Genomic DNA, 14,938 nt, shown 5'->3' on the forward strand with positions numbered 1-14,938 from the left:
GTTTGCTACTGGCAACCTTCATTTAAGAATTTCTCCATTTTCCCAGACTTCTCAGAAAAAAAACAAAGTGGATATTCTGACTTATCTATAAATACATTAAAATAAATATATTTAATAATTACAGATTGTAGGACACGGTGAGCTGAAATATTGTCTTGGTCTTCAGTCTTGAGTTTCTTCCCCTTCGGATATTTTATATGTTGCCTCATTTGTACAATCTAGGTATATTCCATATCTTTTTTTTTTTTTTTACAGTGTATTCTTAGTCTTTCATGAGTTAGGACATTCTAAATACTTCCAAAAGACTAGCAGCTCCATGCATGCGGTAGAAAATGCCAAAGGGAAGGCTGATATTGGTGATTATAGTCCACACTGTAGGTCCATAGAACTTCAACTCTAGATTGTTCTTTAATTGAGGGCGCGCACCAAAGGCTGGCATGAGCCAAAGCTGTGAAAGGATTGATAGAAGACATAGAATTAGAAATATTAATCTGGAAAATTACATTTTTAATACTGGAAAGACCAGTAGCAAATACATATATTATAGCATTAGGTAAAAGGGCATTAGTCTTTTATGTCTTGTACTAATCATTCTTGTTTTACTTATCCTAACCTGACTTAGAATACTTGGAGTAAAAATAAGTTTACAGGGAAGAACTGAACATCTACTGATCAAGGGAAAAAAATGTGGCCAGCATGCAGGGAAATTGTGCCTCTGTAGCCTAGAGTCAAAGGCCCGCAGTGCTTGCTTATAAATCCAGTCCTTCTTGGGAATATGTTGGATTACTAGCAAAATCTACACTGTTGGTGACACTTGAGAGCGGAATTTGAAAAGTCTACACTAAGGAGATACCAATGGGAAGCAGCTTATGCCATGGGTGCCACGTGTCTGTGTTCTCATTTTGTTACCCTGGTTTTCTTTCACAGCTCAAAAATGTACAGTAACTTGAACTGGCTTTGACCCAACTTTTCCACATTGCATGTATGACTGTGATAGGAATGGTAGATTATTAACCCATTTGACTGTGGTCTGATCTCTCTGAAGGTGATCTTTCCCCTTTACTGACTTACCATGTCTTCTTCTCTTTAGGTGTGAAAGTGACCAGATTGGTAAAGGCATGATATTGTTCTCTCATTTCATAGCCTCCAGTAAGGAGAGCACTCTCCAAGTCTTCTGAGACTAGCCTCACACACTGTAGATGTACAGCTATGAGGCGCTAAGCACAGAAAGGTCTAGGCACACATACCAGGAAGTGCATTGCTATTTTGCCTATCCATTAGTACAACTACAAGCCTAGCGGTTGTGGGATGGCCCCATTTACTCAACCGCCTATTTTACTGCCCAGAAGGGTCAGTTAGGTGCTAGAAGGTGCTTGGAAGCGAGGGGGTCGTTTTTTTATTTATTTTGCTTTAAAAGGGCTTTATTGTCTATGTAGCTATTATTTTCATGTCTAGAAAATAGTCAGTTGACTGCACATTTTCCTCAATTCTTTTCTTTTTATGGTGTTAAGTGATTATAATTTTTTAATCTTTAAGCACACCCAGCTGAATGATCAGAGCAGAGACATGCACCTCACCATCTCTACTTCATACATCTGAGTGGAATATGCTCATCCAACATTGTCCAGGAAACTTCCTGTGTTTAAAGATTAGTTCTAAAATAAAGATTTTATAAGTGATCCTATGCAAGTATAGAAAATAGTGACATTTAGCCCAGGTTCACACTGGGCTGCGGGAGTGAAGCCGTTCGAGTTCAGCTGAACTCGCACGATTTCACTCTCGCTGGCAGTCCCGATTTCGGCCGCAATTTTCGTAGACATCTGTGCAGGAAATATATTTAGCCAAATTATGTTTTCCCTTTAAAGTTGATTGGGCCAATCACAGTTCACTGGCAGTCCCAACGGATATAACACTCCATACTTGTTAACATCATCTAGTTATTAATGTGTATGTTCTGGGTGATGAAGTGAAGGATTAGGCCCTCATTTTTTTTTCTCTCTAGATAGATTTTTACATATTCTAACTGTCCATGTGGTGTGGTTACCTCTGTTCTGGTGACAACTAACTAATTCTGCTAAATTTGTGGATATTTCTTGTCATTTCCTAGGGCATATTTGGGTTAGGAAATTAAAGAAACTCAACCCAATGGAAAGAAAGACAGCAAAAAATACACTGACTGGACTGACTTCCTCACTCTATCCAAAACTGAAACGCTTTAGATATTACATACACTTTAAAAAAAAGTTGTAGACTAAACATTTTACAGAAGTTTAAAAAAGAACATACATGCGTCATCAGATACAACTCTACAAAATGGTTGTCAAGTTACCAGTAATGGCCTTAATGTTACAAAAATTCATTTAAAATTTATCAGCACTTACTATAACATTGCACAGCAGCAGAAAAAGTGATATTTCCTGAATAAGTCTTCTTTTTAAATTCCATGGGTGATTTTCTGCATTGTGCATTGTATTCTCAGTATTGTGTGTTACAGATAACGCGGATTCTAGAGATACTCCATCAGGCAGTGTAGAAGCTATCGCTTCATTTGCGTAAACAAGTTCTTTTGGTAGCTCCTCAGCCTCATCTATGAATGGCTCTCGATGAAGTCCTTCAATAATAAAGGTATTCTGTAGTGTAAGTTGTACAATCATAAGGAGGGAGTAAAAAAAATTCAAAACATTGAGCAGCTCCCCTGGAGTGGTGGCCACCATCGCTACAATGGAATAGTATGATATACAATACTGGCCCAATGCTGCACCAAGGAGCAAAGCAACATCTAAAGTACGCGTTGGGTTTTTATGACCATCTATGTGTCTTTTGTCAAATCGGTATATAATTGACCCAGCAAGTGAGCCCATTGACATAAGGCTGAGGACCACAATGTTAAATGAATAGAACATAATATGAGCCCGGTAGCTTTTATCTGCTAGGTTTACTTTAACCTTGTATGTAACAAGAGCCACAATTCCACCAAGAAGGACTATGCATCCTGTGATAAGGCCCACAAAAATACTATGAAAGCAGAAGCAAGGACTTAGACGACGGTGGCAAGGCATGGTGTCATCCATCTGGCGTCCTACGTTCTTCCACATAACATATGTCATGGCTGAAGCAAACAGGCTGTACTCTATGTTGAATGGATAAAGGTAGTAGTATCCTGTCTGAAAGATGTGGCACAAATGATTACTGCAGCGGCAGGTATGGCCATGTGCTCCATCAGAATCTACAAAAGAATCACAGGACAGTTAAATGATGGAAATAGATTCTGTAATTAGTTTCCCCATAATAGTTGTTTCATACCTTTAGTTTCATGGTATCCATTTGTGCTGGTTAACACCTTTAAGTCATCCTCCAAATCTTTAGTCTGGTGAACAGACTCATCTGTTACTGCAGCCATCCAGATACTGAGGTTAGTTATAAGAACCAACATAAGGCCATATCTGTAGTAAAAAAAAAAATATATACCACATTAGTTCACTAATATATTAGTCAACATTATCATAACTTGTATCACTTCTATTATTATCAAATTTAATCCAGAACATCTATTAAAGGTGACCACACCAGTTCAGGCTTTCCTCCTTATAAATCGTTGTGGGGTGGATTTACTAAAGGCAAATAGACTATGCACTTTGCAAGTGCAGTTGCACTTGTTTTCCCCAGGGCTTAGTGAATGTGGTGAACACCAGCTTCACTTTGTAAAGATTACCCAACCAAGTACCAAAAAATCGAGAAAAAAAATGCATTTTTGTTTGTGCACAGTCTGCCTTCAGTTAGTCAACTAATGGATTACATTTCTTCATAAAGACATCTAATCAGTTTCTTCATAAAGACATCAATGTGGCATTAATAAGGTCTGATGGAACCCAAACTGGATAAGGAGCACTGACGTAGGGTGGGGCTTGGCAGCTGGGGCGGTCACCCCAGGCACAACATTTGGAGGGGTGCAGAAATTGGTCCTGTGCTCTCCCAAGTGTGCTGGGTCTGATGTACTTACAGCAGAGAGGACAGTCAATAACCCTTATGTAATGCATGGTTATGTTAGGGTTAGAGGCTGACCACTCTGCTGCGTCAGATTAGTAAGGGCTCCTTGTTATTCACAGCCAGAGTATCCGATTGTCTGATTATTGGTTGAATCTATGATAGCTCTTTAACTATGGTAGTCAAAGAGCTATCTCAGGCTCAACCAATAATAAAAGACTGTAAGGCCCCTTTTACACTGAGGCATATTTCAGGCATTTTAGCACTAAAACTAGCGCATAAATAACGCCTGAAATAATCCTGCCCCAGCATTCTCAGTGTGAAAGCCCGAGGGCTTTCACACTGAGGCGATGTGCTGGCAGGAGGAAAATAAATCTCCTGCAAGCAGCATCTTTGGAGCGGTATAGGAGCGGGGTGCTTACCGCTCCTTCCCATTGAAATCAAAGGGAAACTGCACCACTAGTGGCCGAATATCATGTTAAATACGACGGTATAGCAGCGCTAAAAATCACGCCGCTATACCGCCACCGCACCTCACATGCCCCGTGTGAAATGGGCCTTACATCCAAATTACAGCCAGTCAGAGACTCAGTTGAGGAACCCTTTGCATTTCTATGGCCACAGCACATACGCAGCACTGCAGCAGAGCAGGCATAAAAGTACCTGAGCTCCCATTCTTCTTAGGTAAGGAACACCGGTATCATAATTCTTCCCTTAGTATATTCATATTAATAATAAATAAATAGCATATTTATTACATAAACTATGAAGACCACATATATATACAGTATGTATAAAGGATTATCCTAAAATGTACCATAAATCAAGTGTTTTAAAACACCTCCAAATTACAGTAGATCACATACTAATATTACATCAAATTTGCAGCCCATTAACCCCCTCCTATGGTTTATGGGCTGCAGACTTGCTGAAATCTAAAAGGATTTGATTTACTGTGTTTTAACCACTTGCCGACCGCCGTACACACATATACGTCTGCACAATGGCTCGTACAGGCAAATGGGCGTACCTGTACGTCCCTTTGAATTTGCGGGCGCGCCGCTGACGGAGCACGCACACCACGGGAGCGTGGTCGCGGGTCCCGCAAACACGATGTTTGCTGGTGGCCCGCGATCGTGAGATGGAGAGGCAGGACAGGGAAAGTTTGTCTTGTTTTCCAGCGGTAGCGTGGAGGCCCACGGACTGTCCTTCCCCCGCTGTTCGGAGCTGGCCGTCCGGATTTTGCCTTTTGCCCGGTGCAAGAAGTGCCGGGACTACTTGTTCTAAGTGGAGCCACCGACTGAATCTCCCCGGGAGTACAAGGTGGATTGGATCACTGGGACAGTGACCGCGGAAGAAGAGGCCCCATGGCCGGAACCCTCTTCCACTGCTGCGATTGCTGATCCGGAGATAGTGACTGTCTCATCTACATTGACTTTGCCATCGGCTGCTACCCCGATCGTGTCACCGGAGGTAAACGATGCTGAAGACAAAAAGTGTGTGCCTGTTCTGAAAGTGGATGCCGCAAGAGAGACAGCGGTTACCAATGTGGTCTCTGTTTGGCACACTGTTGGAAAGATGGGCCCCGTCGGAGTCTCCCATGGCTGTGGTCGAGACCCACCTGTCATTACGCATGACAAAGTCAGTACCTTTGCTGGAGAATGTGTATGCCTGCCTGCGGAAGAGTATGACACTTCTGATATTGACTCTTCGTCTGATGTTGGGGATGACAAATGGTTTGAGCCGGAGCTGCCTGAGCCACAATGGGGCAGAACCTCCCGTGCTTCCAAATTCCGTAAACACAAGAGATGCTCTAGGGATGCCGCACCATTTACGGATGTCCCGCAGCTGACATGGGGCATTGAGGTGCCAAGTACCAGTTTTGTTACAAAGTTTAACCCCATACCCGCTGCCTTGCCTGTGTTGAAGAGAACGCCTGACGCTATTGTCCTGTTAGGACTCAGACACCCCCGTACCTTGCCGAAACTGGCCCGCCTGCAACGCATCCTTATGAAAAAGGTGGCCATGGACTACGGGTGGGAATATCCCTATGTGCCTCCAGCCCTCATGCCCAAAATTGAAGGAATGAGAGAGGGTTGGTACAAGGATGCCATTTGGGAATACTTGGGAGTACCAAAAGACTGACCGCGATACTGAATATGCGTTCATTTGTGTTGGCCAAAGGTTTGAAGGCTGCCTGAAGGACTGGAGTCCCGGTCGGTACATCTTCAGTGACAAAGTTGATTCACTTTTCCGGGACATTTGAGAACCAGTTTTCTCCATTACCACTACAAATAAGAGAGGAGACATCATCACTTTGCCTGACCCAAGGTTCTACAAGTAGGACATTTGTCTACAATTGCTATTCGTTGTCAGCTGCTGCTTTGAAGTCCCGAGGGGGGAGCCACCCTTTCCAGTTTTGTTTTTATCCTTGCCGGATCCACATTTGAAACGTATGTGCAGAATTTTGGGGGGATATTAGTTAGTAAGGATAGGGTCCCAACGACTTCATCATCAGCAAGAAGAAAAAGAAAGGCAGAAAGGAACGTTTTTTTTTCTCTCTTCTCTTGTTTGCTCTAATTGAGCGTGAACTGCCTTACCCTGGTAGTACCAGCCCAATGACCGCTAGGGGCAGTGTTCTGCAGCTTCTACCAGAGCAGAGAGACAATTGGATATAGTTATTTCTCCTTAAACTTGCAGTTCAGAGAAAAAAAAAGTATATATCTCAGCACTTACTTTGAATGTGTCCCTTTGGAAGGAAAAGAGGCTTCACCTTTACTGGGGAAGGTGCAGCTTCAGTTCCAACCTCAGTGACTGTATATGCATAAATAATGTGCATTTGTATATGTTTTTCTTTTCCAATTTTTGTTTTGCAGGTGGTTGACCAACTATCAAGAACTGTCAGAGTATGGGGAAGGATAGATAGTTAGGAGTGTGAAAAATTGACTATGGATCACTGTACATAAGTGCACAAATTGATGTTTTAAAATATTTGTAAATTTCTATTTTCATTCCTACTTTCCTTTTGTAATGCAATGCAGATTCACGTCCGGTATTCAGGCTTGAATACCTTTATGTTGAGAGACTGAGGACAGTGTCTATTCAGGCGGGGGGAGTGTGTAGCACCTGGTTACTTCCAAGTACCGGTGCTATTGAAATTTAGAGGGCGATCAGAGTACTAATGACTCTGATCCAAATTACAATGTTCAAATAGGGTCTCTGTTTCAGCTTGGCTGTGCTGTGGGCTCATTCTGTTGTTACTGGGGTGCTATCCCACCCCAGGGCGACAGGTGGCAGCAGCAGAGTCGAGACTTGGGTGTTCTTTTCCAGCAGCCGATCAGGAGGGAGTGTCCTCACTGGGCATGCTGGGAGAGGGTACTTATGGGACAGGCGCCATTGAGTCTGGGTCTTCTTCCAGTGTGGCAGAGGGTCTGTGGCAGAGACTTTTTCCTCAAAAAAGGTTTGAGCGATACTCTGGCTGCCAGGTCAGTGAGAGAGGCCTGTCCAGGTACGCTATTCCCACTCAAGCAGGAGTGGCACAGAGAAGTGTTAGACGTGGGAGCAGGACTGTCTCCCTATTGCTACGCCTGAATTTGCTATTCTTCTTCCTTCAACTATACTTTCCTCACCACAAGTTTTATTGTTTTTACCCGGCTGGGTAATAAAGAGCATAGCAAAAGACACTTGTTGCGGACATTCCTTTTACTATTGCTATATGCACCATTCACCCCTAGGAATTCGGAAGAGCCACGAGGTAAATGTGCCACCCAAACAAACCAGCAGCTCCTTCAGGGTTAGTGCTACACACATATATATATATATATATATATATATATATATATATATATATATATATATATATATATAAATATATAATGTATGCAACAGTAAGTTGACCAAAATGCAAAAGATTTGTGTGGGTTTCATACTCACAGAATCCAGCATCTATTCTAAATCTATCTTTCAAAGGGTTGTAAAGGTTTTTTTAGTTTTTTTCACCTTAATGCATCCTAGTGGATTTAAACCCAATTCATGAAATTTGAGCTGGGCACATATATCTGCAGTATTTTGTTATCTCTTTTCAATGAGCCAAGTCTTATAGCTCTCGTCTCTGTTCCTCTGTTAGGCTGGGTTCACACTACGATTTTCCCGTCCATCAGCCGCATACGATTTATATGAAAAAACGTATGCGGCTGAAACGGACGTAAACGTATGGAACCGCACATATGTGTGTTTTCCATTGACTTTAATGTTAAAAAAAAACGTATGCGTTTGCCATACGGTTTCAAAAACGGCCGCAAAACCGTGGTTGAACACGGTTTTGCGTACTGTTAAAAAACGTTTTGCAAGCAAATCGTACGCACCCGGATGCATCTGAGTGCATACGATTTGCAATGCATTGTCTATGTATGCGTTTTCCCGTACGGGCCCGTACGTTTTCAATACTGAAATCGTATGCGGCTGACGGACGGGAAAATCGTAGTGTGAACCCAGCCTTATCAGCCTGAGAACTCCTGACAAAAGCAGCCTGAATCTTTTGTTAAAGGAGGTTGCTAAAATAGAGTAGCAGAGAGCAGCTCCTATTACAAAACAGCTCTGAGAGTCTCTGCCTATGACGAGAGGGGGTGTGTGCCTTTCCTCCAATCAGCAATGTTAACTATCTAGGCTGTATGCCCAGACATCACACTCTGTGTTAACCAGGAAGAGAAAATCTCCTAACACGATCTCAACTTTCTAAACAGTATATAAATGTGAACACAACAGATATACATTTAAAACCTATGTAGGGAAATTTGGTTAATCTCTGTACATTATCTGAGGCTGTTCACTTCACTTGGTGTATGGGGGGTTTACATCCACTTTAAGGTCAGGCTGGCAGGCTCTGCAGACCAGGCCTCTATCGCTTCCTCCTGGTTCTGGAGGTCCATGGAAACTAGTGGGCAGAGATACAGAGGCAAGGATCTGAATATTTTTTGGGAGTCTGGCCATTCCCCAGGCAGGAGGCCAGGCAGAGTGGTAAGACAGGTCCATAAATATAGAGGAGCCTGGCCAGCAAGGGGGGGTGGGTTTGTTTTTGTTGGGTGGAAGATGGAGTGCTGAGGATTATGAGTCCCAGGAGTAGGGTGACCACGTGTCCCAGATTGCCCGGGACAGTCCCGCATACCCCCGGGCCAATCTGATGCCCCCAAAAAAGGCTGCCACATCACCGCTTTACTCACTGACAGTATTTGTCCTGGCCGGGAATGCCTGGAGGAGTACAATCCCTGCCCCCTGCTTGTGATTGGAGAAATCATAAAACCCACCTCTTGTGTCCAAACACTGTGCTGTGATTCGTTACAGCACAAGCTGATTTTTGGGAGGGGGGCGTCCCTGAATGGTAGTTTAAAAAATGTGGTCACCCTACCCGGGAGGGGACCCTAGGGCTGGGAGGGCTTTGTCTCCAAGCTGGAGTTGAGGAAGGTAGGAGAGGAAGCTAAAGAGAGGGATCTTCTCCACCTTCATTCTCATCCAGGAGACACCCTGTCTAGCATGGTAAGACCTGTACAGCAGGAGGCCTAAACAGCAGTATTAACCAAGGCAGCAGGATCCATAAGGGACAATGTGAGAACCTCTACCTATCACCCCTAGGGCCAATATGGGAGAAGGCTGCCAGATGCAATAGCCAGCAAGCTTTCATTGGGACAGTGTCACAGCTAACCTAAATCCCTTGCTCTGGGACACTTTCAAGGCAGCCATGATGGCTGGTATTTTCTGCAACTGCTGGGACTTTGTGAGTTTCACCAAGGGGACATAGAGCTCCTGTATATGTTGGGACTTTGCTATATTTCATCAAGGGAACATAGCGCTTCTGAAAGAGAAACTCTGCTATTGACCTATTGATAGTCTGGCATTATTCTGGAGGGAGTGTAGTCCAGGATCCATTTTTGTGTACATAGAGAAGGATGTTTATCCTTGTTGTTCCACCAAGTTCAAATTTGGCATCCCATAATCCCTCATCCCTATCCAAGTTTCCCCTCAACAAAACAACAAAAAACAAGTCCATGGACTGGTTACTGACTCTGTGGGGAAGTTGGAAAATGCATGTTGCCTGGCTGTGCAGGAATAGGGGGACCCAAAAATCAAGTTGGCCTCTAGGGGATAGCGCTGCATGCAGAGGCTTGACCGGGATTTCACTATAACAACCTGCACTGGCTGCAATCAAGTATAAAGACTGTGAATTAGTGCTAAGTGAGCCAGAGAGGAGAAATTGTTTGCGATACCTGCATTTTGGAACTGTGTATATTCTGTGTAGCGCTACACAGCAATAAGGCCACTTTCAAACATGCGGATCCCACGAGGATCCATTTTTAAAAGTCTGCTTGCTCAGCGGGGGATCGCTCCGTTGATCCCCGCTGCACCGGCAGATGGCAGGTCTGTCTCTGCACACTGTGCAGGGACTACCCTGTCAGATCTCCGCTCTCCTCTATGGGGGATCGGATGAAAACTAACCGTCTGTTCGTTTTCATCCGATCTGGTCCGCCAGACGGATGCAAAATAGGGTTTGCATCTGTCAAATTTTAGCGGAGAGGATCAGGGCTGATCGGGTGTCAGCGGGCATGTCACCGCTGACATCCGACGCTCCATAGAGATACATGGAGCGACCGTTCAGATCCACCTGTAAAAACTGACAGGCGGATCTGAATGGTCCGCAGGTGTGAAAGGGGCCTAACTTTTTTTGTTTTTGAGTTGCTGTCTGTATCCCATTTAGGGAAAATGTCCTTTGCTTCCTATTAGGTAGATTGAGAAGAAAGCTCTCCAAAAAAGAAGGAAATACTGTTTAACCTTTTGTTGGATCTCAAACATTAAGATCTCTTTTAGCCATTTCCTGTCTACATACTCTCTCTCCAGTGTTAAATAAAGGTCATTGCTCTGGATGGGCTGTGAGGGACCAAGATGTGAAAGGTTTGTTGGCGCAGTCACTTGCAGTCCCTAGCTGGACCCCCGTTCACACAGGGGTACAGGAACCTTTTTCTAAATCAAAGCGACTTGAGTCGCTCCTATTAGAATGGTTCCCTTTAACTGATAAAGCAGTGGTAGGAGTATCAAGACTCAATGTATTATGGATATTTCTCATCAAAGAATAGCTTTACCTGGAAATATTAGTGTGAATCTGAACACAGTGTTTGCTGGACACCCAGAGGAAATATGTCTGAAAGATATAACAGAATGTGTATTAATACGTATTTCTAAATATGCAAAGGATTTATGGACAAGGTATAAAATAGTTTGACCAAGAAGACAAAACCTAGATAATGCAAGAAAAGGCTAAGTGTGGCTTCTTAAGATTTTTACCTGGAGGATGATGAATGCGCTCTGCACCATTGGATGAATGAGTTTAATTGGCGACTCACAATCAATGTAGCTTATGTAATATCCAATCTTAAATACATCTAAAACTAGACTGCAGATACCAAAAAACACCAGACCACCTGCGAAAAGAAAGAGGAGAAACAATGACCTCCATGGATTTTGTATAATACTAAAGACCTCAATTACATACCCTGTTTCCCCAAAAATAAGACCTACCCTGAAAATAAGACCTAGCGTTATTTTCCAGGAGGGCTGCAATATAAGCCCTACCCTGAAAATAAGCCCTAGTTAAAAATACTTGTAAAATCCTATAATCCACTCTATTATAGTAGTATATAATGTACAATGTGTGTGTTTCTGTAATATAATTGCGGGGGAAGAGAGCTCCGGCGGGTAACAGAAGCAGAGAGCGGCTCTATAACAAAGGTATTTGGCACAATTATATTACAGAAACACACACATTGTACATTATATAATACTGTAATAGAGTGGATTGTAGGATTTTACAAGCATTTTAACTCAGTTCACACTGGGGATTCTTGACAGGCGGGGAGGGGGAGAGAAGACATCACATTACATAGTAAGACCTACCCTGAAAAAAAGCCCTACTGTGTCTTTTGTTGGCATAATTAATATAAGACCCGGGCTTATTTTCGGGGAAACACAGTATATTCAAAGGGTAAAATGGAGCACTTTTAAGCAGATGCCAGGCGTGCTAGTAGCTTGAAAATCATTGATACATTGAACAAAAATGATCATTACATTGTATGTTTAGCCAAATAATACATTTCTGCATTAACATACAGCATTTCTGTCATGTTACAATATGCAGCAACAGTATCGTTTTTCAGAAATGCTGTACATTTTATTTTATTGCTAATCACCCGACCGCTGGTGTGTGCTGGAAAAAACAATGCCCATACATTGATCCTGGTGCATCACAATGTTTACTTTGTTTGTTAGAACTTTATTGACCTGAAACAATTGACATTTCAATAAGTTCTTTTCACACAGCAGTGTTGCAATGCAGGGGGGTGCATTGCAATCCGCTGCACTGAAAAAAGTACCGCATGCACTTGTTTTTTTTAAGCGCACACCACTGTAACACAGCGTAATACACAATCCTCTGTAGCCTTATTGACAAGTCATTTTACTATGCTATGAGCAGGTCTTTGGCCTCTTGTTACATGACTCTATGCTGTGCATCACCTAGTGTTGGCAGGGCCTGGATCTGAAGATCAGGCCTGGCTCCATTGTCATACTTGCCAACTGTCCCGTTTTTAACGGGACAGTCCCGTCAAATAGGACCTATTCCCGGCCAATTTAGCCTGCCGGGACTTGTCCCGGCTAGTGGGGAAGGAACGCAGACCGAAACAACATTGGCCGCCGCAGCTGTCCGCGGCGCTGAATGAGGATCAGGGGGGCCGCCGCTTAAGGAGGATCAGGGGGGCCCGCAGCTGAGTGAGGATCAGGGGGGGGGCGGTCAGCTCAGTCCACCCCTGAAGGTTCCCCCCGAAAATCTGACTGCAGTCCCGAGCCACGCTGGAGGGACGAGGTGGGTGGAGCTGCGCTGCTGGCTAGTCTTCCCCTGCCCTGGTTGCTAACGCCTGTGCCGCTTGGCGTGTAGCAACCAGTGACGTCACGGCTGCAACCCCCCATCAGCATTGAAAGCGAGGCACATGAAGGATTTTACTTCCTCCTCCGCGCTACTGCTCCTGGGAGGCTGGGGTCCAACACAGCTGAGCTCCGAGTCAAGTGTGAGGCTGGCTTGAAGAAACAGCAACGAGAGGGAGTGGGAGAATCGCCACCCTGACCTGAGGCTGAGCAGCAGTAAGCGCGGCATCCCCGGCACCTCCCAGAGCATGTACACCACCTCCACGTCGGCTCCCAGTCCCAGCTGTGACTGCCTGTCATCAGGAAGAAAGATGGTCTGGCCGAGTGCCCAGGGGACGAGGATGGGGGGGAGGTAGGTGCATCACACACCTACCCACTACAGACAGGGGCTAGGACAGGAAGGACCGCAGGCCAGGCTAGGGGGTCAATTTTTACTCACCCCCTCTCTCTCTCCCATCCATCTCCCTCTCTCATCTATCCCCCTCTCTCTCTCTTTTACATCCCCCTCTCTCCCACCCACCCCCCCTCTCTCTCTCTCTCTCTCTCTCTCTCTCTCTCTCTCTCTCTCTCTCTCTCTCTCTCTCTCTCTCTCTCTCTCTCTCTCTCTTTTACATCCCCCTCTCTCCCACCCACCCCCCCTCTCTCTCTCTCTCTCTCTCTCATCCACCCTCTCTCTCTCTCATCCACCACCCTCTCTCTCTCACCCCCACACTGTCCCCCTGTGCCTTACACCCCCACACTATCCCCCTGTACCTTACACCCCCACACTATCCCCCTGTACCTTACACCCCCACACTATCCCCCTGTGCCTTACACCCCCACACTATCCCCCTGTGCCTTACACCCCCACACTATCCCCCTGTACCTTACACCCCCACACTATCCCCCTGTGCCTTACACCCCCACACTACCCCCCTGTGCCTTACACCCCCACACTATCCCCCTGTGCCTTACACCCCCCACACCGTCCCCCTGTGCCTCACACCCCCCACACCGTCCCCCTGTGCCTTACACCCCCCACACTATCCCCCTGTGCCTTACACCCCCCACACTATCCCCCTGTGCCTTACACCCCCCACACTATCCCCCTGTGCCTTACACCCCCACACTTTCCCCCTGTGCCTCGCACCCCCCACACCGTCCCCCTGTGCCTCGCACCCCCCACACCGTCCCCCTGTGCCTCGCACCCCCCCACACCGTCCCCCTGTGCCTCGCACCCCCCACACCGTCCCCCTGTGCCTTGCACCCCCCACACTGTCCCCCTGTGCCTTGCACCCCCCACACTGTCCCCCTGTGCCTCGCACCCCCCACATCGTCCCCTTGTGCCTCGCACCCCCCACACCGCCCCCCCGGTGCCTCGCACCCCCCACACCGCCCCCCTGTGCCTCGCACCCCCCACACTGTCCCCCTGTGCCGCGCACCCCCCACATCGTCTCCCTGTGCCTCACTCCCCCCACACTCTCCCCCTGTGCCTTACACCCCCCACACCGTATCCCCCTATGTCCTCCTCCACCCACCGTGTCCCCTTGTGCCTTACACCCCTCACAGTGTCCCCCTGTGTCCTCCACCCCCCCACAGTGTCCCCCTGTGCCTTACACCCCCCCCCACACGGTGTCCCCCTGTGTTCTCCTCCACCCACCGTGTCCCCCTGTGCCTTACACCCCCCACCATCCCCCCCTATGCCTTACACCCACCACAGTGTCCCCCTATGGCTTACACCCCCCACAGTGTCCCCCTGTGCCTTACACCCCCCCACAGTGTCCTCCACCCACCGTGTCCCCCTGTGCCTTAACCCCCCCCCCCACAGTGTCCCTCTGTGCCTTCCACCAACCCACCCCACAGTGTCCCCCTGTGCCTTCTCCCCCCACGGCTGCCCTGAGAGACACTGTGCTGTGTCTGGAGGATCCCAGTGCTCTGCCCCATGCCCTGTGATGTGCTGTGTACTCCCTGATGTGCCCTACTGTGTGCCCCATGGTCTTCTATTGCCCGG

General features: G+C 46.2%; 1 protein-coding gene across 4 annotated transcripts in view; it reads right to left on the reverse strand.

The window, feature by feature from the left end:
• Positions 1-227: 227 nt before the first annotated feature.
• Positions 228-14,938, reverse strand: part of OTOP2 (otopetrin 2) — a 142,167-nt gene continuing 127,456 nt past the window's right edge. For all 4 annotated transcript variants that reach the window (XM_040331189.1, XM_040331190.1, XM_040331187.1 and 1 more), the window contains 5 exons: positions 11,317-11,453; positions 11,115-11,173; positions 3,304-3,443; positions 2,382-3,226; positions 228-448 (listed from right to left, as the gene is read on the reverse strand). In XM_040331189.1, coding sequence (XP_040187123.1) covers positions 278-448; positions 2,382-3,226; positions 3,304-3,443; positions 11,115-11,173; positions 11,317-11,453 — 1,352 coding nt within the window. In that variant the 3' untranslated portion in view covers positions 228-277. The remainder of the gene's footprint in view (positions 449-2,381; positions 3,227-3,303; positions 3,444-11,114; positions 11,174-11,316; positions 11,454-14,938) is intronic.

This window comes from Rana temporaria, chromosome 12 (assembly GCF_905171775.1).
Source record: "Rana temporaria chromosome 12, aRanTem1.1, whole genome shotgun sequence".
Lineage (NCBI taxonomy): Eukaryota > Metazoa > Chordata > Amphibia > Anura > Ranidae > Rana > Rana temporaria.